At 36.7% G+C, this 22,595-nt stretch overlaps 1 protein-coding gene across 1 annotated transcript in view; it reads right to left on the bottom strand.

Annotated features, from left to right (window-relative positions):
- Positions 1-22,595, bottom strand: part of ENPP3 (ectonucleotide pyrophosphatase/phosphodiesterase 3) — a gene marked incomplete at its 5' end in the record, with an annotated part of 62,812 nt that overhangs the window by 21,375 nt on the left and 18,842 nt on the right. The window contains 12 exons of the mRNA XM_082668950.1: positions 176-354; positions 1,675-1,762; positions 3,735-3,801; positions 7,860-7,993; positions 10,736-10,767; positions 11,151-11,279; positions 12,670-12,778; positions 17,053-17,125; positions 17,631-17,696; positions 19,285-19,394; positions 19,960-20,079; positions 22,391-22,470. Of these exons, the coding sequence (XP_082525076.1) occupies positions 176-354; positions 1,675-1,762; positions 3,735-3,801; positions 7,860-7,993; positions 10,736-10,767; positions 11,151-11,279; positions 12,670-12,778; positions 17,053-17,125; positions 17,631-17,696; positions 19,285-19,394; positions 19,960-20,079; positions 22,391-22,470 (1,187 nt within the window). The remainder of the gene's footprint in view (positions 1-175; positions 355-1,674; positions 1,763-3,734; positions 3,802-7,859; positions 7,994-10,735; positions 10,768-11,150; positions 11,280-12,669; positions 12,779-17,052; positions 17,126-17,630; positions 17,697-19,284; positions 19,395-19,959; positions 20,080-22,390; positions 22,471-22,595) is intronic.

The raw sequence follows: 22,595 nt of genomic DNA, 5'->3' as shown, positions 1-22,595 counted from the left end.
CATATTCACATACTTAATCTTACAATGTACCTCTCATTTCCAGATAAGGTTCAGAGAAACCACATATTCTCTTAGTAAATATCTGAGCTAGAACACAAACCTGGTTGTTAGCTACTCTGGTTATAGGTGAGTTTGCCCCTTTACATTCTTATGGATACATGAAGTTATTACTTACACTTTGTAGCTCCGGGCATGAACATCCTAGAGTATCTGTGGGCACTGGAACAGTAAAGCCACAAACAGAAAACTTTGACACTTCTTCTGCATGAGATGGTTCATAAAAAGGCACCTTCAGAAGATAGTTTAAACTACCATGGGTACCATTGTTTGGTGCTGGTTGAATGTGTAGAAGATCTGTTTAAAAATTAAATTCAAAGTAGTTTTAAATTAGAAGGCAACAACATCTATGCAGAAGATGGGAGAAAACAAACACTTAGTGTTCACTTCCTTTAATAAATTCTGCTGCATACACCATTCAGTTTAGCAGCTTCCCCCTCCCCTCCCAATTTCCATACCTAGTCTTTCTAGAAAATAGGAACAGTTGCTGTAAATGAGCCATAGGAATGTTTATGAACTGTTTCTGTTCCTCCGGAGAAAAGCATCTCTGCTTAAATGATCACTTTGTGCCTTAAGTATATCATGGTTTTCTAGCATAAAAAAGCTACACTTTTAGTAAAAACAAGTTTAAAGAACTTAAATAATTTACAATCTTACTTGTAGTATATTTATTTAATTATAGGAAAATACTCTAAGTACAGATACTTTTAAAATATTAAACTAGTGAATTTTGCTTAAAATTTAGAGAACTTTTTATAGTTTTTCCTATAAAAACAGAACATACAAATATTGCACAAACATAACCTTGTAAGTCCCTGCTGAGGACTACCAAAGAGATCTCTCCTAGAACTGCAATCTTAACTAGTTCTTTTTAAACCTTTCCTGGAAAGGGCCAGTAGCCCTGACCATAAACTCAGGCTTGGGAACAAAGAATTTAAGTTAATGTTACAACACATTATTTTTAAATGGATACTCTTTGGTCTCTAAGTTACATTCAATTACCACAGGCCAGTGGCAAGATGAAGAGTGACAACTGTGAGTGTACTTATGTTCCCAAATTCCTGTAGCTAAAGGTGAAATTGCAACTCAATTCATTGCCTTGCCTAGCTAAATGATGTGTGGTCTGAGGTAAGCACATAGGCAGCAAGGTAGGTTAGATTCCCCAAAACTCTAATTCTTTACTGTTTTTTAACATTGAGTGTAATGTGTCGATCCAAATAGGACTTTTTTACCATCCTTTTATTCCAGAAGCTTTCTCTCCGTAATTACAAGAAAATACTTCTGTTTTTTTGCTGTGTTTTCCCTGCTCTGAAAAGTTGGAAGTGTAATTTTATTTATCTAAGTTCTATTAAATTAAATTTTCATGTAGTAACTAACAGAAAAGTTGGTCTCCCAGGGTCTAATGTTTATCATTACTAAAACAAAACAAAATGAAAAGAACTCACATTGACCGCTAAATAATTCTGAATAGTAAATAATTCTACCTCATCTTTTCTACTTTCCATCTCCTTAGGACAGAGCATCTACTTCTGGGATTCAATTTATCACCAGCTTCAAAATTCATATTTTTAAAACTCAATTCATGTATGATTGTTGAAGTTATATAGGTATACTTACCGCACATTAGGTTATAGATTTCAATATTGTCAAATGGCTCAACTTCAGTCTGCTGTTTAAAACTGGGTCCATGTGCCAGAAAGATAGCCTAGGCAGTAATAGTCCACCTGTTACTAGATGCCATGTAATCTCAAAAACATATGTTGGAAGAGACACAATTTTCTTTTTTTAACAGCTCTTTTATTTGTATCTTAAGCCTCTTTAAGAATTCCTTTCCAGATTTGTTTTTAACAGTATGTTTTTTTTATTATTGAAGTACATTTGCTGTACAATATTATAGGTTACAGGTGTGCAATATAGTGATTCATAATTTTTAAATGCTCCATTTATAGTTATCGTACAATATTGGCTGCTTTCCAGCTTCGAAAATGATTTTTGCAACGTTTCCACCTGAGATGTTGTACCAAGTCCAATCAAATATAATCCATACTGTGTTTACTTCTAAATCCACCTGCTTCCATAGCACCTCCTATGTCAACAGACTAGGAGAATACAAGCAATACTGGACAACCGATGCCCGCACAATTCTACAACATCTGGACAACAGAAATTAGACATTCATCATACAACATCATATATTCTTTTTATACTCCTTTCTTATCATTGTTCACATATGTTACTACTACATGACAAAAAATGCTGACATTTCTAAGTATTAAATATTTTTGCACAACTTATACTTGCTCACTGATTTCTCAAAGACATCTCCCATTTACTTTTAGGATGAAGAGACCTAAATATTTTTATTTATGTTTAAATAATTAAAGGTAACCTTATATTATTTATAACAGATCTAATTTGTTTTAGATTCTAAATATCTAGAAGAACAGTATCAAACACGGATAGGCAATTCTCTTCAGGCTACAGGAATATAAATATACACATATATATTTTCCCAAGGTAATCAGCAAAGAATTGGAGGCATAGGTTTTTCTTGCAGTAATTAACTCAATTATCAAATAGTACCCTAATTAATAGAGAAGGCAGAAACTTCTCAAGTATTTACAAAGAGATATAATTCATCATGACAATGTTAAGAGGCAGTATATTCATATAGAGCCTAACACATTTTTCTTTCTTTGGAAAGGGGCGTGTGTGTGTGTGTGTGTGTGTGTGTGTGTGTGTGTGTGTGACAAATGGAACTAGGTAAGACAATCAGGTTGCAAAATCATGAAGCTTTACTGAGGGGGGAATATTGGCTACACTTTACTCATGGGCTCTTTCAAATAGTTTCCTCCCTGGGCTCCAAGGACAACACACTTTCCTGGTTTTCTTCTTCCCTCACTGGCTCTACCCCCAGGTCTCTTTGCTAGTAACTCTTTGTCTCCCAATCTCTTCAAGGAAAAGTGCTTAAGGCTCAGGACTTGCTCTTCTTCTCCACCTACACTCAATCCCTGAGAATGTTATCTAGTCACATATCTTCGAAATAATTTATATACCCAAAACTCAATTTTTCTATCCCTTTAGGTAGACTCTCTAATTGCCTATATGTAACATCTCCACTTGCATGCCTAATAAATACCTTGAATTTAACATATCAAACTAACTCTCCCTCTTTCCTCTCCAATCAGCGGCAGCCATGGTCTAATATCCTAACAGCCTAACAAAAGTTCTCTCACCTCCAACATATCAGACACGTTCCCATCTTAGGCCCTTGACACTGGCTGTTTCTTCTGCCTTGGACACCTGTCCCCTGAATACTTGAAAGGTTAATTCTTGCACCTTCTTCAAGTCTCTGCTCAGCCGTCATCTCAATGAATCTTACCATCTCCATCTTAGTTAAAGTTGCACCCTGCCCCCATGTCACCCCAAAACACCCCCAATTTCCACCTACTCTGCTTTACTTTTTCTTTATTTCCCGTAGCACTTATCTCCTAACATACCAGCCATACATTGCTCTGTTATGTCAATTGGCTATATCCACCTGTTAGAATGAAAACTTCATGAGGGCAGGGGTCTTTATCTGTGTTGTTCACAAGGGTATTCAAGAGTCCTGAACATTGTCCGTCACAAAGTAGGTGCTCAATAAATATTTGTTTAAAAAAAAAGCAGTAAGTTACCTCCATGCTCTTAAACTCATTGTTATAACCATGGTTGCCTCCTCCACAGGATGAAAATTCTTTAGTCCTATAAAGAAATAATATTATTACACTCTGATGAATCTATTAATATGAGACCTTATTGCAAACTGAGCTTTAGTGGATTTTGATGTAGTCTCTCCTTTTATATAAGTAAAATTTTCTGTCAACAACAGCATAAATATATTTATTTTCGTGCTCAAATTCAGAGCCACAGAGGAACAAAGAGTGGTAGGAGAGAAGGAAGGAGAATTCCAGCATCTATAAATAGAATTCAAAGTATTTGGCTTTTAAATATTAAGAGAAGGATATACAAAGGCACTGATTTTTAAAAACTTTGTCTTCGGGCTTACCTGTACATTTACACATCCATGTCTGTGTGATTAAGAGTAGTTTGATTAATATATTATGTTAAGCGTTTCAGTGCTTTAAAAATAAATCTTTGGAACTGGGAAAAAATATCAATTCCTATTTTAGGTCAGAGATATCTAGGGAAATAATATGAAAATATGAATAGAGAATACTCAGGGCAAGTTAATTATAATACTTGGGAAGGAAAAGCCAGTATATTCTGTAAAGTTAGAGTTTAGTTTTAACTTTTGGGATTTTCTTCCATAGGTTGTTGTTCTATTACTTGAAAGACTTTTCAAATTTAATTCATTTGTATTTTGCCTACATTTTCACATTTTAGTCTTTGAATTGAGCAGTATTAGCAATTTTATATGTAGTTAGTTTTTATACTTGAAAACAAAATAGTGATAAAGGAACCTAGATTTTTTTAAAGCGATAATGTTATACAGGTTCAAATTAGGCCCCTAAAGGGAAAATGACTAATATTTCCAAATGTTGGCCTTAAAAAATATCTCTCATTTGTTTCCCCAATGCCCAGCACCCAACCCCTGGGCAAATACACACACACACACACACACAGAGGCACAGTTTTTGTTTTTTACATTGTAACCTTAATTGAGAGCAGGACTTTAGTGTCTTAAAAAATCAACTTTTAAAAAATTCATAACTGATTCTCACTCAGGTTAAATAAAAAAATAAAAATAAATCACAAAATAAAAAATAAATCACAAAACTCACAAGGCCACACTCAACTCTACCCAATAGAGGGAAGAAAGGAGAAACTAAGTACCACCTAGAATGGGGAAAGCAAGAGTAGTCCTTTTAATAGGGGGTTTAAGTTCAGTTACTCTGAGGTGCCAGTTCATGTCATCTTAGTTAATGCCAATAAAATTGATGGTATGAGGTAAAACTTGTTCTAAAAAATATTTTATACTTATTCCATATATATTTGGTTCCCCAAGATAACTGGAGCTATTTGATTGAGTATAATTAAGTTTTAAATTCTGTGTGGGAAGCTAGAGTATTCATTAATGAAAGAAAGGAAAGGTCTTTTGAACTAAGCCATAGGTAAAATTCTCTAAAATTGATCCTTTATCTTTCTGTTTTCAGATAAATCTAGTTTTTGTTGGTTTGTTTTTATATTTCCAACCCCTAACCCATCTTCATTAGAAAACTTTAGTATTACAAAACCATATTTGGAAGCAAAAGATAAAAATATTGTTAGAAAAACCTCTCTTTTTTATTGCTTTCCAAGTGAAAACTTTAGAAGTCTGCTTTTCTAATTGCTCACATTCAAACTTTCCAACCATTAATTTGCCTCTGGAAATTACATATGGAAAAATGGAAGCTGGCAATTGGAAAAGATGAGTTGGTTTTATCTTTCATAATTTAGCTCAACTTCCAAGTACTATCTAAAATCCTTTGGAACAAATCTCTTTTATCTTCTCCATGTCTAATTAATAAAGTCAAAATTAAGGCCCCGTTCCTCTGCCACAGCTGGGACATGACACACACGGGCAATGAGCAAGCCTTCTCTCCTGATACCCAGTTAGGTGCCAAGTCCTATCTTTCTCTGTCGTACCTGTCACATTTCCCTCGCTTTCCTCTACTGCCACCATTCTAAGCTAGATCTGACCTGAATTGGTTATCCTGACTCTGAACTCCAAAATCTTCCCACATAACTCATACACATACACACACCCCTAATTGTATTTAACCCTATATGTCCCTGATGGAAATGGAAACATATATTTTAATGAGTACAAATGGAAGACAGAATATAATGAACTGGTACTATTCTGGAAAATCTGGGTCATAAGTTCACCATACTTTCCCAAAAGTGTGCTGACTAGTTTTGCCACCCACTACAGCTCCACAGCCTCCCTTGGGTCTGTCATCACGCTGAAGACTGGGTCACAACACATCTTTCTAACTGGCCTCCCTGCCACTTGCTTGACCATCCTCCTCCATATGGCAGCTGGAGTGAGCTCTCAGAAATGCAAATCCCAATATATTCACCTCCAGCCACCTTGTATCTCCCAGTGGTCTCCTACGCTTTTCACGAAGTCACACTCTTTAGTCCTGACAGATAAGGTCCTTCATGCAGGAGGACCTGAATGAAGGCAGCTTCATTCACTAAGTGCTCTAGCAAAACGGAACTACTTGCAATTCATGGAATCTAGTCCCTCTGCCTGGAAACCTGACCCTCTGTTTCTACCTTTCCTTGCCCCAGAGCTGCTACTGACTTAAAAAAATTAAAAGGGACTTCCCTGGTAGCGCAGTGGTTAAGAATCCGCCTGCCAATGCAGGAGACACGGGTTCGAACCCTGGTCCGGGAAGATCCCACATGCCGCGGAGCAACTAAACCTGTGTGCCACAACTACTGAGCCTGCACTCTAGAGTCCGCGAGCCACAGCTACTGAGCCTGTGTGCCACAACTACTAAGCCTGTGCTCTAGAGTCCGCGAGCCACAACTGCTGAGCCTGTGTGCTGTCACAAATACTGAAGCCCGTGTGCCTAGAGCCCGTGCTCTGCAAAGGGCTATGAAACTCCAATTCCAAGAAGAAAGGCTAGTGTCATCTAGTGGCCACGTGTTAAACTGCACACTCCCTGGCCTAGCGGTGCCCTGCTTGGCTTTCCTGTTATCTCAGTGAATAGACCCCAGCAAATCTCCATTTCCTCATCCTGCACACATTTATTATGTCAGAGCCCAACTTCCTCTCTTCCTTTGTCTCCTCTTCCTTTACTAAACATATCTTTTATTTATATCCACTTATGCATATGGAAAAAATACTGGAATAAAACACAAGAATAGGGAATGTGAGTTAAACTACCAGATAGTGTGTATTTATTTGTTTACTGGCTTATTATCAGGCTTCTCCATTTGACAAGGAGGGCAGGAATAATTCCTGTATCCCAAATGCCTAGAACAGGGTTTGGTACACACATAGCAAGCATCAAGAACATTTTGTTGAGTCAATTAATTAATTGGTTATTTGGGGATAGAATGATTCAGAATGCTTTATATTTTCTCAAAATGGCCTTATATTTTGCAAATGCTCAATGATCAATATGAATCACAATTATAGCTAGAAAAAAAGAAATGTTACAACTAATTGGTTAGCTTGGCCTTACAGCCATAAGTATGCTCTTTCAGAAAAACCACAAAGATGACAAAGACCTTAAAGAGCTATCTAATCCATTACTCATTACCAGCCTCTGAGACAACTGATGCCATCTTTATATCCTGTCTGCCACCTAAAGGAGACCACAGTGGTCTCAGTGGTTAAGAATGTGCTGGTTCTGATAATCTCTCGACAGTCAGCCTTCTTCCTCATTCTCATCTACATTGTAAAGATTAGTAGGCTAAGACGGGCAACCTCGTAACAGTCATTTCAAATACAGAAGTGCTAGATAGCATATAAAAGGTCAAGAAATTGTCATACTCAGGAAAATTCATGTGATCATAATAGCAGGGTAAGGTCAAGGAAATTTATAATGAAAGATGGCTGTTAAAAGTATTAAGAGAGGGCTTCCCTGGTGGCACAGTGGTTGAGAGTCCGCCTGCCGATGCAGGGGATGCGGGTTCGTGCCCCGGTCCGGCAGGATCCCACATGCCGCGGAGCGGCTGGGCCCGTGAGCCATGGCCACTGAGCCTGCGCGTCCGGAGCCTGTGCTCCGCAATGGGAGAGGCCACAGCAGTGAGAGGCCCGCATACCGCAAAAAAAAAGTATTATGAGATAAGTTAATAGGCACACAGACCTCACAGCCTGCCACTGTCGATCCATCAGAAGATGAGCTTTGTCAATTCTCACATTTTTGGCATAGTGTAGGCGTTTTGGCAAATCAGGAGTCAAATAGGGTGTGAAATGCTGATCAGGTTTTCGGCACTGCAAAAGAGGTAAATTATTTCTTCATGACACCTATAAGATATGCAAACTAATTCAACAATTTCACCTCCTAAGATGATTTGTTAAACACTTTTTAAAAGTAAGAGGATTTAAGCCTGGCTAATAAAATAGGAACATTAAACTTATTATGTGTAGTCACATTCTCTAGTTATATTGTTTTTAATTGTGGCAACAATATTTAAGTTCTAATTTAACATATGATGTAAATTATATTGTTTGCTGTCTGAAGTTTTATTCTTGTATATATACATTAAACCACCATAAATCTCCCCTCCTTTTTCGACAGAGAATAAATATAAGTTTGTATTTAGAGTGGCAATTACAAATTTGGAGTCTAAATTATACACGAAAAGTCTTATATAGACATTAATAAATATGAGTAAAAAATTTTTAAATTAGTTAAATTGCACCAAAAATCCCTTCACAATTGACTCAATTTACCCTTTAAATAACCTACATTTGCTTAATTTTCAAATCAAGTCAATAGTTTTTGAAATCTAGTCCAGTTCTCCCACTTGTGAAAAATTCATGGGTCTCTTCACAAACTGGAATGAAATTTTATTTCTTAATAATAACTGCTGTTAACTAGATGGCGTATTTAAAAATTTGGTAAAGGTGCAAATCATACTGGTATCTATACATGTAAAAAAAGTGAGCAAATGAGAAATAGAACTACAAAGAACCTTTTTCTCCCTCGACTTTTTTGAGAAACAACAGAAAAAAAAAAAAATACAGGTAAGGATAAGGGGAAATGAATTGTTTTCTACTTGCTCAGTTTCTTATTTATTTTAAGCCTCAACAATCTCATAAATATTTCAAGTCTGTGTCACTATTATCTCATGTTCAATTTGCATAAGAAAAAGAAGAGACACTACAAAATTGATTTTAAAAATTTAAAAGAAATACAGAGAGTAGGAGAGTGAAGAGAGTTATAGAATGAAAAAGGGCAGAGAAACTTATTTATTGCACAGATATTTCTGCCAGATATTTTTTTTTCTTGCCTACTTTTCCAGTCTTCTTATTTTTCTACGTTTTCATTTATCATTACTTCTTTCTTAAGCCGCTATTTTTGTAACTTCCAGGCAAGCACATTGTGGCAGCTGCTGAGGATGCAGCTTCCTCAAAGGTCCAAGGGACTAGAATGTGCCCTTAAGGACCGCCGATCATTTGATGAGGCACACTTTGCTGACTGGATGTACAGCCCGAGTAAATTCAGAGAAAACTTGTGGTACACTGCCAACCTCTGAAGAAGTATGGGGTTATTCTTTGCATCTGAGAATTTGAGATGAAGACGCTAGAGTTGAGATATAATTTTGGTCCTTTTATCTAAGAACAAAGTTGATGCTGCTGTCTGTCATGCAGCCAGAATGTGTGGAACTTGCCACTTCATGTTTGGTTATGTTTGTCCAATAGAAGCTCAATATAGGCCCACAAATCAGCATTCCTGGAAATATTGTACTACCACTTGGAACTTTTCCCTGGGAATAATGGGCTACTTCATAAAATGATAGTCCATTTCCTCAGGGCTCTGCAGCTCCAGGCCTGGTCCTATCTGTGATGCCATGTAATGGATTTCCAAAGCCTGCGGTATCCAATCCCTTTGCGCCACTAGGATTATTAGACATTTGCCATCATTTCACCAATAGGACTACAGCTATATGGATCATGAGGTGATGGAAAAAAGGGAAAATGATATGTGGATTTAGAGAGTCCATTTGCTGGAAATTCTCCACTACCCTTCCAGTCAGCATGGGCACATTCCAGGTACACCCTTCACCACCTTCACCAGTAGGGAGTGAGATGACCCATCATGCTTACTCAAGATCAGAATATTAGGTGTAAGAGACAAAAGGAGTGACTAACACTAAAGAATTCTGCTCAAGCGTTCATTCTTACTTCAAACTTGCAGTGGGTCCCAGGTTATAGTAACCACTCTTTCCCCAGCGTTTCCTTATTCACATTTTCAGCGTTCAATGATTCACATTTTATTCTCACAGTTTTTACTATGTTTGCATATCGCCTATACGTAAATAAATCTAGCCCTATCCCAAGCCATGGTAAACTCATGAATCCATATAATAGATGTATATTTGCAAATATACTTTAAACATAGAACCATTAAAACCACCATAGAAGAATATTTTATTAATATTAAATATTTCATTTAATATAATGGTGGTTTTATATATAATATAAAACAAATAAATATTTCATTTAATATTAAAAATATTAAATATTTTAATATTTCGACCGCTTTAAGCTATCTGGAATTTGTCCTGCTTATTTACTTACAACCTGGGATACAAGAACCAATCAAAAGCAGTTGCAATTATACTTAAGGGAGTTGATTTTTCTGACCTGTACAAAAAGATCTATAATATCTGTGCTTCACTGTTTTCCAATATTAGATCATACAAAAAATATGAAAAATGATGCCGCCTTAAGCTCACTAGCCCAGCTCCTTTGAATGAAACATCAGCCCATTCAATTCAGGAGTGAGTGCCTCTGATACCCAAACAAATTTCCAATGGCGGTGTCAACTCCAAAATAAAAACAGCTGAGGTAAAACCAACTGACAGGAATTTAAAATAAAGTTGATGGAGGTTTAAGAAATAAATTACAAATGGCTTGGACTCGAAAATATAGAATACAGCTTTCTTGAAACTTAGATTAAAGACATCCATTAATTTAAACATATGCATTAGAAGACTGTATACTTACACTGAGGTTCCTAACAATTTCTTCAGAATTAACTGTTTCAAAAGAAAAAGAAGTAAATCACATTACAACTGATACCTGACAACTGCAAAAAAATATAAACAATTCAGGTGAATTTGACACAGACATTTATTAATGACTGTGATCTGGTAAAATTAAGTAAAAAAGTACTTTAAGCAAAGAATTATTTTAGCATTTAAGAATGGAGTATATTTTAACTTAACAATATTAGATATTACCATAGACCTTAATGACAGACTGTAATTAAACATGGGATTTTCTCATTTGCTTCTGTGTGGTCTTCCCAAGAGGTGAGAAGAGGGGGCCTGGGAATCCCTGCATCCTCAGAATCAGGAGGCTATGGTTATTCGCTTTCAGTATTACCTTTATTTTTTTATGTGGTCATCTTCATACTTACAAGTAAAAAAATCATGAGGTATATTCAGAGTCCTGATGCGGGGGGCAGGTCCTCCATACATGTAGAAGTTTGTTTGGGAAAAATAATTAGTCATATATTCTACTTTGTCACAATAAGTCTGATCCATTCCTGAATTAAAAAAAAAATTATTCACTGAATGTATAAGATGGTAACGATCGGTTGTCTTTGATCAGATCAAATAGGAGATATTTTATGTTACAGATCTCAAACCAAGTTTGACTGAGAACCTTTACAATTTACTCAATTATTTTATTCTAATTAGCAGGCCTTGAAAATCCTGGCAGTGGAAGACAAGGATCATGTTTATAAGAGAAGAACAGATAGGAATTATAAACAGATCATCTGTTCAATGTAGATCTGTTAAAGTAATTTCGAAGAAGAAAGTTCTCTGTTAAAAAAAAAAAAGAAAGTTCTCTGTAGGAAGCTAATTAAACCTTTATAACATCTGATTTTACATAAAGCAACATGATATATTTTTAAATCAAAAAATAACATGCATTTTTATAAAACAATACATTAAGCAAGAGAACAAAGTCTAGATAATTTTTACTTTTCGTAAGTGTATTATTTAAATTTATATAAGAAGCATATGCTTTAAAAAAGAATTGGTAGTTAAACCTTTTTTATTTGAAGATTCTTCAGACTCCATCCATATTTTTATTATTTTTACCATTCATTTTATTATTTTTATATTTTATAATTTTTTAACAAAATATGCATTAAAATATTTTCTTCAATTTTAAAACAATGGGTCAAAGTATTAGGGAACCATTTTAGAAACTTAAAATAAATTACTGTCTCACATTATCTTGTTGTAAGATATAAACAATATTCTGCAGACGTGTCCCTTTTCCTCTTCTCACCCCATCTAGATTACCCTGTCTAGAAAAGGTCCACTTCTGCTTTACGTACTTCCTACCACACCACATCAAGGAAAATACTTGGCATTGAGTTAGCACTTAAAAAATATTTGTTGAATGAATGAGTACTTTAAAAGTGAGGTTGCAGAGGGCATGACATCTGTCTCACTTCTTTTAATATTCAGGTTGACGGAAATGGAGAACTACCCTCAAGCAGAGAAATGTGGAGTGACAGGACTTTATAGAAGTCTATTCACATGACCAAAAAAATACATAGAACATGGTAAAACTAGCCAATTCAGCAAACTGCAGCCAATCTATATGAACGAATCATTCACTGAAAAGAAGACACTTTTTATGATGACAGCCCAGCCACATCCTTGTTAAGTACTACTAACTCCAAATATATAGAAAATTAAGTGTATGGATAGATTTTTCAGAGTGAATGTTAGAATAATTAAACTAAAAGTATAAATTTTAGTCCTCTATTCATCACAGCCTACTACAAAGCTCATTCTTTGCTCATTTAAGAGCTTCTAGGTCTAGAAATAGACTTTTAAAAATCTCTATTTTTTTGTATGCCCCCCAAAGTGATAAGATTTAAGCAATGATAAAATATGATTTTAAAGAAAGCATACCATGGTCAGCCAAGAGGATTATATTGACACAATTGACTAAGTTTCTCTGCTTTAGGCCTTCCATCAACAATCCAAAAGTGTAATCTACTAACTGTAAGGCTTGAATTACCTAAGGAAAAAAAAATTGGAGTTAAGATTATCTTCATGGATTAAGGCTTAATTAACCAAACCATTACCTAATCAAGTAAAAATTAAATAATTTCCTTCTCTGAAATTGCTGGGTTTTGAAATAGGATATCAGAGCCCAGCACCCATACTACATTTACCAAATACCACTTCCTTATATTTCTATAGACAAAAAAAAAAAAAAAATTAAACCATATTCCTTACAAAGGGAAATAGACTGCTGGCCAATAAATACCTGAGAAAAAGTGTTCAACTTCAACATTATTCAAACATTATTTAACTGCAAAGGTTTTCATGATAATTTCCAGTGCTGGGGAGAAGAGTCCACAGACACTTCTATAGGAGCCTAAATGGTTACACGTGTTCCAGAGAACAGTGTGACCATGTGTAGCCAGAGAGTTTAAAGGGGGCATACCCTATAACCTAATAATTCTGTTTCTGGGCATTTGTCCAGAAACATACAAGGATATTCATCACATTATTTATTTACAATTTAAATAGAAGAAAAAAATTATACCATATCCCTTAGTAGGTATACTCAACAACAATTAAAAAATATTTAAGCAACCTAAATATCCATCAACAGAGGAATGTATAAAGAAGATGTGGTACATATATACAATGGAATATTACTCAGCCATAAAAAGGAACGAAATTGGGTCATTTGTAGAGATGTGGATGGATCCAGAGACTGTCATACAGACTGAAGTAAGTCAGAAAGAGAAAAACAAATATTGTATATTAACGCATATATGTGGAATCTAGAAAAATGGTACAGATGACCTTATTTGCAAAGCAGAAATAGAGACACAGACGTAGAGAACTAATGTATGGATACAAAGGGCGAAAGGGGTTGGGGATGGGAGGAATTGGGAGATTGGGATTGACATATATACGCTATTGATACTATGTATAAAATAGATAACTAATGAGAACATACTGTATAGCACAGGGAACTCTACTTAATGCACTGTGGTGACCTAAATGGGAAGGAAATCCAAAAAAGAGGGAATATATGTATATGTATAACTGATTCATTTTGCTGTACAGTAGAAACTAACACAACATTGTAAAGCAACTATACTCCAATAAAAAATAATTTTAAAAATATTTTTAAAGAACAATGGCATAGGAAGATGATCACCGTACAATGCTAAAGTTAAAAAATTAAAGCCAAACTGTATACACACCCATACATATTGCATAATCCAATTTTGTTTTTAAATATATTCAGCATTTCATAGTAAAGTCACATATATGGAAAACCAAAAGAAAATATATCAAGGTACAGTTAATAGTGATTGTCTCTGAATAATGAGTTGGAGTTCATTTTTATTTTATTGTTTATATTCTTCTGTATTTTTAGACTTTTCTACACTTTATTGATATAGTATATTTAACTGACTTAAGGTTTAAGCGAATAACTTTTAACTAACATAACCTCATCTTTTTTCAGTGAATAAGAAAATATAATAGCACTTTCCCCACAGGATTGGGAAAAATGTTTAATCTTCTTAGTACTATTATAACAATGATTGCCTTTTGTTTTCTTTTTTGAGAAAGGATTTTACAAGCCAATTACTGTTAAGAGTGTTAGTGCATTATCTCATGAAACCTCTCAGCAAATATTCATGGAAGGTGCTATTGGAATTTCCAGCTATAGAGACCAGGAAACTTGAGGTTTAAAACAGTTAAGTGACATGCTGCTGATCCCACAGTTACTAAGGGACAGGGCAGGACTTTAACTCAAATCATCTCTATATACTGCTAAATCTGTCATCAACTCCATGACACTTTCCTGACCCTCATTCTCAGGGTCACCACGCACTCTGGTTTGCCAGTGAGAGTCATGGTTTCCACCTGTCATCACAGCATAATTATGTTCCCTTTCACACAGTCCACCTACTCATTCCTCCCGGCTGCACTCAGAGCACTTCCTCCTCTGTCCTCCCCTGGCACCCTGGCATCCCGCTACCTTTGGACTCTCCACAGTTTAGAAATCATCTGTGCCTGTGTCTGTCTCCCCAGGAGCATGGGAGCTCCTGCAGGGAAGGGACTGTGCAACCAAACTCATCACCTGCTTCCTAAGCACAGAGCTGTTCACAAAGTACACACTCCATAGATGGCACGTTGCACTGAACGTGAAGTGAGTAGATGCCAGCCTCCTAACAATAGCAATAGCAAAGCCATAAAGCCTTCCAGTTTCTGCATCTGTTTGGCCTCTCCTTAAGTTTTAAATGAGGCTTTGTCTTAATCCTTCTAGTTTCACTCTTCACTCTTTCTTTCCTTAGGACATCTCCGCTTCCATGCACCATCTGTATGCTGCCAAACGACCTGATCGCCAACTCCTTTGAGCTTTAAATCCATATTCAGTTGCCTTCTGGACATCTCCATTTGGATGTCACAGGCACCCCAGTCACAACATGATCTTCACCTCCAAGAAGATGCCCTTCAGTGGTCTTATTGGAGGAAACTGCCTGCTTATGCTAGAAACCTGAAAATCACCATTGATTCCCCCACCCCATCACCTATCTCACACCAAGTCATATCAAGTCCATCTCTAAAATGAATCTTAAATATACCTTCTTCCATCTATGATGGTTGCCACTACAACAGTCCAAGTCACTATCATCTCTTTCCTGAAATGTCGTAAAAGCTAACTCATGTCTCCCCTCTTTCCCTTGCTCTCTCTAGCCCATTCCTCTTACACGATAAAAGTGATATTTAAATTCACATAGATCTGATCACGTCCTTCCCTGATTAAAATGCCTCAGTGCTTCCCATTGCACGTCTTATGGCCTAGAAGAACTCGCATGGTTTGGCGCTTGCCTCCTTCTGTAAGCTTCCTCTTAGCCCTCTCCCCTGGTCCACAGTGCACCTGACACTAGTGAGAGATAATCCTCGTATAGCAATTCAAACAGTACCTGGCACAGAGCAGCACACAATAAGAGTTAGCTGCTATTCTTATTTTTACCATTATCATATTGTCTAGCTATCTGTCCATTTGTCTGTCCATTTGTTCCTCTAATGTGCTCAGCTCTTCCCTTAATCAGGCCATTTGTGAAATTTTTATCTTTTTTGTTATTCAGAGAACTTTCTAACCATCCCCAACCCAGACTAGGTTAGCCCCTAAAGACCTCTCAGGGCAACCTGATCGTTCCCTTTGCAGCACTTTTCCAAATTACACTTAAAATTTATTTGGGTACTAAACTAGAGCATTGGATAGAAGAAAAAGATATGGCACCTAAAGTCATCTGTAGGGGTCAGACAAATGCAGATTAGAGTAACTCCTCTCAGATCATATAAAGCAGGGATAACAATTAAAATGGAAAAGAAGAAATGGTGAATATGCTTTAGATAGGTACTAAGCCATTCACCCTTAGAATAACCTGATTAAGTGTTAGATTCTGTGAGACACTCAAGGGTGGTGTAGGAATATGAAAGAGGACTAATGGGTTCAGAGTGGTCAGACTTGAGCAGGGCTTATATTAGAAATCATTTTGATTTAATGAAAAGGAAGAAGAAGGGCATTTCTGACAAACACCTAAGTCATGCTGCCAGAATGAATATGCTTGCATTGCAACTGGGGAAAACTGTTAAATGAGTTTCCGTGGGGTAAGGAAACGCCATACTCGTGGGGACCTTTGCAACTTTATATCATGTCCAAGACAATGCAGCCTTGAGTGGGTTTTAGAAGAGAATCTGCTTTTTAAAAAAAATCATATTTAAGAACTATATTTCTGTAGTAAATACAAAATGGTTTAGATAATGAAGTAACAAGTATTGAAGAGTCTACCTCAATTATAATGGGGGCCTAGAAGGCGAATAACTCTGCCTGATGCAATAATATATTGTCCAATTATAAGGAACTTCTGATTGGAACTGTGCTTGAATAGACAGCCATATATTCCACGATGGACTTTCAGGTGACATGGCTCGAAATGGGCTACATTAACACGTTAAGTTGACACACGGGATCTAGCCTCGATGTTCTCGTGATGTGAGATAACAATGCTGCATCTCAGTATTCAATAAGTGTTATCAAATTAATCAAGATGCGCTTAATAAGCCAGATATGCTTTTTACACTTTTAACTATTTTGTGGTTATGAAAGCAGATAATCATTTAGACTTTTAACTCTTTTTATGTCTTCATGTATATCAAATACACTTGTATTCAGTGGAAATTAAAGAATAACGTTGCACGCTGTGGGTGAAGGCTAGATGATTTTAGCTTTGTTTAAAAAGAAAAACTTACTGCGGCACTGACTGGTCCCTGAGCATGTCCTGCAGAATCAGGTTGTTCCACGTATATGGTATAAAAATCAGGTCTAGGGGTAAAATTGAAACAGAGAAAGACGTTACCCATTTGGAATAAAGGTACAAGTTGGGTGTGGGAGATTTGTAGGTCTGGAACTTTGTGGCAGTTTCCTCCTCTTTTTCTCTGGTCTTTCCTTCTCTACAACCAGGCCCAGTGGTTCAGTGGTTCTGCTTGGTTTTGGCAGGGATAGTGGTCTAGCAGGAACTAAATGAGACCTTCCAGGATGTAAGCACTTGTCTGACTCAGTGCTGAAAATCTGTCTTGTTCTTGCTAAGACCTCTCTTGATGAGCCACAGCCCTCTGTATTTCCTACTTTATGACTTTCTGCTGACTCTTTTCTCTGCCACACTAGTTGTTTCTTTAAATGTCTGGTTTTAAGAATAATTCTTGAAAAATGCCTGTAAAAAGGAAACGCCAAGTTTTTTTCCAAAATGGTAATTTAAACTAAGAAATACTTTCATTTTATGCCCACAAACATCCTGCTGTGCCAGCACTTCCCTGACACTAGATATTACCGTTCAGCTTTGGGCAGGTCCAGCCACTTTAACAATGTAAAGACCCTTTCTTCATATGTGACACTTCTGAAATGAAAAGTAAAAATAATTTTTAAAAATTAATCATATCAAAATAACTTCATTATATGCCTGCTCAGGAAGGCAGGTTGATATTTTCAGATATTTTGTGTCCATATATTATAAAAGGGATTCAGTACTGCTCAAAGGGATTCCCGTTTTCAATACCTATATGGAGATACACTCGACTCACTATAAATTCAATGTATATTGTTTTCTTTCCTTCTCATCCATCCTTCCTTCACTGTTCCCCCGATTAAAATAGAAGGCCATTCATTACTATCCATTAGTTCAATTTGTTGATTTTTATTTACTTCATTCATTTATGCATTTATGTGCACTATCTTTTGTCAGACATGATTTGTTCATTTTAAACAGAATTTATCAGTGAGCAAACCAAAGACGACGTCCTTCCTAGAGGTTACATTCTAGTCAAGGAAGACAAACAATAAATAGGCCTAACACATAAATAAATTACAGAGTGTATTGAAAGGTGAAAAATGCTATGGGAAAACAAAAGCAAGACTAGAGCCAGAATAAGGGGCACTGAGAAACTGGAGTGGGAGAATTTGAATTTGAAAGCTTAGTGTGATGAGGCTAAGACAATACTGAGAAGGTAATTTTTGAGCTACAGCCAGAAGGAGGTGAGGGAGCGGGCTGTACAGATACATGGAGTGAAATTGTCTCAGGCAGAGGAACAGCCTGTGCAAAGGCCCTACAGCAGAAGCAAGCCTGGTATGCTGGGGTCACCGAAAAGGTCAGTATGGCTCGAGCAGAGTGACAGAACCCAGGAAAGTAGCTGGAGAGGAGTCTGAGAGGCAGGGGCACAGCAGGGCTCATACCACAAGGGCCTTGTAGGCTTTACTCTTTGCTAAACTGCAAGCCGTTGAAGTTTTTGGTGCACAAGAGTGTCATAATTGGACTTGTTCTTTTAAGTAATTATTCTGGCTAATAAACTGAGAATAGATTATAGGGAACAGAAATAGAAACAGGGAGACGTGTAAAAAGGCAGCTGCAGTAGTGCAGGCAAAAGAGGATGACGGCTCGACCAGAGTGTTAATGCTGGGGGTAATAAAAAGCTCTCAGACTGCATATAATATTTTGAATTAGAGGCACAAGGGTTTGCTGACAGACGGGATGAGGGATGTAAGAGAGAGGAATCAACGTTGACTTCAAGATTGTTTGGCCCAAACAACTGGAAAAATAAAATTACCATCAAGATTAAGACCAAAAAAAAAAAAATTCTAGGGCTTCCCTGGTAGCACAGTGGTTAAGAATCCGCCTGCCAATGCAGGGGACACGGGTTTGAGCCCTGGTCCAGGACGATCCCGCATGCTGCGGAGCAACTAAGCCCATGCACCACAACAACTGAAGCCCGCGCATCACAACTACCAAAGCCCGCACACCTAGAGTCTGTGTGCCCCAACAAGAGAAGCACTGCAGTGAGAAGCCCATGCACCGCAACGAAGAGTAGCCTCCCCTCACCGCAACTAGAGAAAGCCTGCGCACAGCAACAAAGACCCAACGCAGCCAACAACAACAAAAAATTCTAATCATCCCTGCCTAGACAAGATCACATCTGCAGGTGCTTTAGTACCTGTTGTAAGTCCTATATATGGAAGGAAAGGTGCCATTTATAGCCACATCTGATCCTGGCCAAAAGTAGGTACCAGCTTTTAAACCCTGATACATGGCTGTCAGCCAGATCTATAAGAAGAGAAAATTTCAAATGAGTGGAGGTCAAGAGAATAATCAGTTTGAGTAGAAATGGTGCCATTTATGAGAAACTGAACAGTATTAACAGTTGCAAAATTTATTCAACTATTAAAATGTATTTAAATTATTTAAAATTTGTCTTTGTTGCAGTTCAGAAAAGTAATTATCCAGGCATCTACTTCAAAAATCAAAAAACATAGGACAGTAAGAAAGATCATTTTTCAAATTGGTAAAATTGTACAGTTCTTCTTTCCCTTTTAAAGATTTATAAAACAGAATGAGTAAAAACGTTAACAGATAATCTTTCTGAGTAATTTCCAGGTTGATACGTTTATAATACAACATCCAAGTTTCAACTGAAGACAATTTAGGTGAACAACTATACACGTTAAAAAGATTCAAATTATAATTATAAATAGTGGTGAAACACTGTCCCACCCCTAGCCCTTAGAAATTAAAAAGATAATGTAAAACTCAAAGTGGAGAGAGAAGAGAGATCCACTGTCATGTTGGGAAATGAAGGTTACTTTGGAGCCACAAGGAGAATGCTACATACTGGTTGTCCATGCCACCAAACTGGATTATTTTTCTCCTTTGAAGAGAGTGAAAAGTTCTTGTTGAGGTGTACATCATACATTTTATTGTCAATGATGCCATGTGATTCTGGATATAACCCCTAAAATGATAATTTTTTAAAAAGATTTAAGATAAAATAATAAATTAATAAAACATACATTTAAATTGAAATAGCATAAGACCCATAACTCATATTTGAAAAGATGCCATATACCCTTCAATAGAAAACCCCTGGATCTGAACCCTAATACCAAATATACATACTAGTATTATATATATACTAGTTCCACCGTGGTCTATAGCTGCAAATGAATGACATTAGGCAGATGATTTGGGCTGATGGTTTTAATATAACTCATGTTATTAATAACTGTTTGTTAATTATAGATTCTATATTATAATAATGACTAGCTATTGGTTTTATTGGCAGTAATAGCAAGAAATTTACTACATGGATGCTTTTAAGTATCAGATAGCCTGGCAAATGGGTTAAAATGTGTTACCAGCAATTTAAAAGGAAGCCTGCCAAGTCTCTGTACTTCCTCCCTTCCATCCATCCATCAATCCAGTCATTCCTTCAATTCACATATTTTTATTGAATGCCCATGATACCCTATGCAGTTGTAACTACATTTAGAGAGATTTTTAGGGTCATTATTTCAGAACATTACTATATATATGAATATGAATACATATGCATATGTAGGAAATTAATAGCACTTATGTATAATCCCTTATTTATATATACATGTATAAGTATTATATATTATGTATGTAGACTTATGTATGTGTACATATAGTCAATTCTTGCTATTTGCAATAGTTATGCTCTATAAAGTTGCTGCAAACACTGAATTAGTGAATATTGAACCACTGCTCCTAGAGAAAATAAAGGGTTAGGTTCCTGTGAGCCTCTGGTTACAATATTTTTGTCTACTGATCCATATGTAATCTTGTTTTATGTGTGTTTCTGTTTGAAGATCCCTTATTTAATATATATTTTTAGTTCAGTATAACTCATGACTGAACAAAGCTTATCTAACACACATATCTTCTCCATAAGGTACATCACAGACTTCTTGCTCTTAGGAACACTAGAAATTACTTGAGCACCACACTTGAGGGCCATTGTAAACAGCAAAATCTCCAAGAAAAAAACACAAACATGTGAAAAACATGGCACTAAATAGACAGTGGACTTTGAAAACATTTGTTTATAGAATGAGAGCTAAAAACAAGGAGGCAGAGTATTGCCTTGTTAGACCTCAGCTGGAAACATGTGAACTGGGTAACTCAAATGTTTAGGTGAATCTGCAAAATGGAATCTGCATTTATACATGCACACACACACACACGCAAACACACATATATACATATATACATACATATAATTACTTAAGGACTAAAATTTAAATAAGTTGTAATTACTGTTCCATACTAATAAAAGACTAAATGCAATGTAGTAAAGACATAATATCCTTTGGCAATAAAGCCTGAGGCAGAGAACGCCTTAAGATGTATTCTAAATCTATAAATATTAAATAAGTTAATCTTCCTTTTGTTCATTTTGATCATTTCATGTACGTCTTCTCATACATTGAGGAGAATTCATTTGCTTTACTTGCTTTATCTAAAGAGGTATAGCCAGTTTGGGACTTCCCTGGTGGCGCAGTGGTTAAGAATCCACCTGCCAATGCTGGGGACATGGGTTCGAGCCCTGGTCCCGGAAGATCCCATATGCAGCAGAGCAACTAAGCCCGTGCTCCACAACTACTGAGCCTGTGCGCCACAACTACTGAAGCCTGTGCGCCTAGAGCCTGTGCTCCGCAACAATGAGAAGCCCGCACACGGCAACAAAGAGTGGCCCCTGCTCACTGCAACTAGAGAAAGCCCGTGCGTAACAACAAAGACCCAACGCAGACAAAAATAAATAAATAAATGTTTAAAAATAAATAAATTTATAAAGAGATGTAGCCGGTTTGAATTCAATTATGAAACAAGAGACTTTATCAAATTAGATATAATAAAAAAAGACTAGGAAAGAAAGAAATTTCCCACATCAGAGTGGCTGTCTTCATACATAGCCTACCATTCCCAGCAGACCTTCAGATAAATGGAGGTTAATCAACAGATCAGAATAGAGGGTATTTCTCACATCCAAGAGGCTATCCTGGCCTGTCACAGAGGTAAATGAACCTAATGCTGGGACACTCATTCATAGTTAACATCTCACAGCCCTGGATTGACCCCATACTGAGACACTCCTTCCCAGTCTGAATTAGCTGTGACTGCCACCACACATGCTCGTGAAATGTGTGACCTGCGGCTTGGCCAGTTCCGCCTAAGCATGTCTGGTGTGGTCAGTTGCCCTTCCGGGGCCTGTCAGTCTTGCCACTGGGCTAAGCACTTACCGTGACAATGGTGTAATGATTTGGGAAGGTTTTGGTCGGATAGACAGGTCTCAGGTATTTTGAATGAATTCCGCATGTTTCTGCAGCAAAGGATAGTGAGAAATTAAGACGTCGTTTCTTCCTCAGAAGTTGTTTGAATAACTAAAAATCTGAACGTGCAAGTTTCACAGAGAAATAGAAAACTAATTAAGGGGTGAATTAGATG

Source organism: Grampus griseus (assembly GCF_964374135.1).
Source record: "Grampus griseus genome assembly, chromosome: 13".
Taxonomy (NCBI): domain Eukaryota; kingdom Metazoa; phylum Chordata; class Mammalia; order Artiodactyla; family Delphinidae; genus Grampus; species Grampus griseus.
The sequence above is the reverse complement of the archived record's forward strand: the minus strand, read 5'-3'. Positions and strand labels throughout refer to the sequence as shown.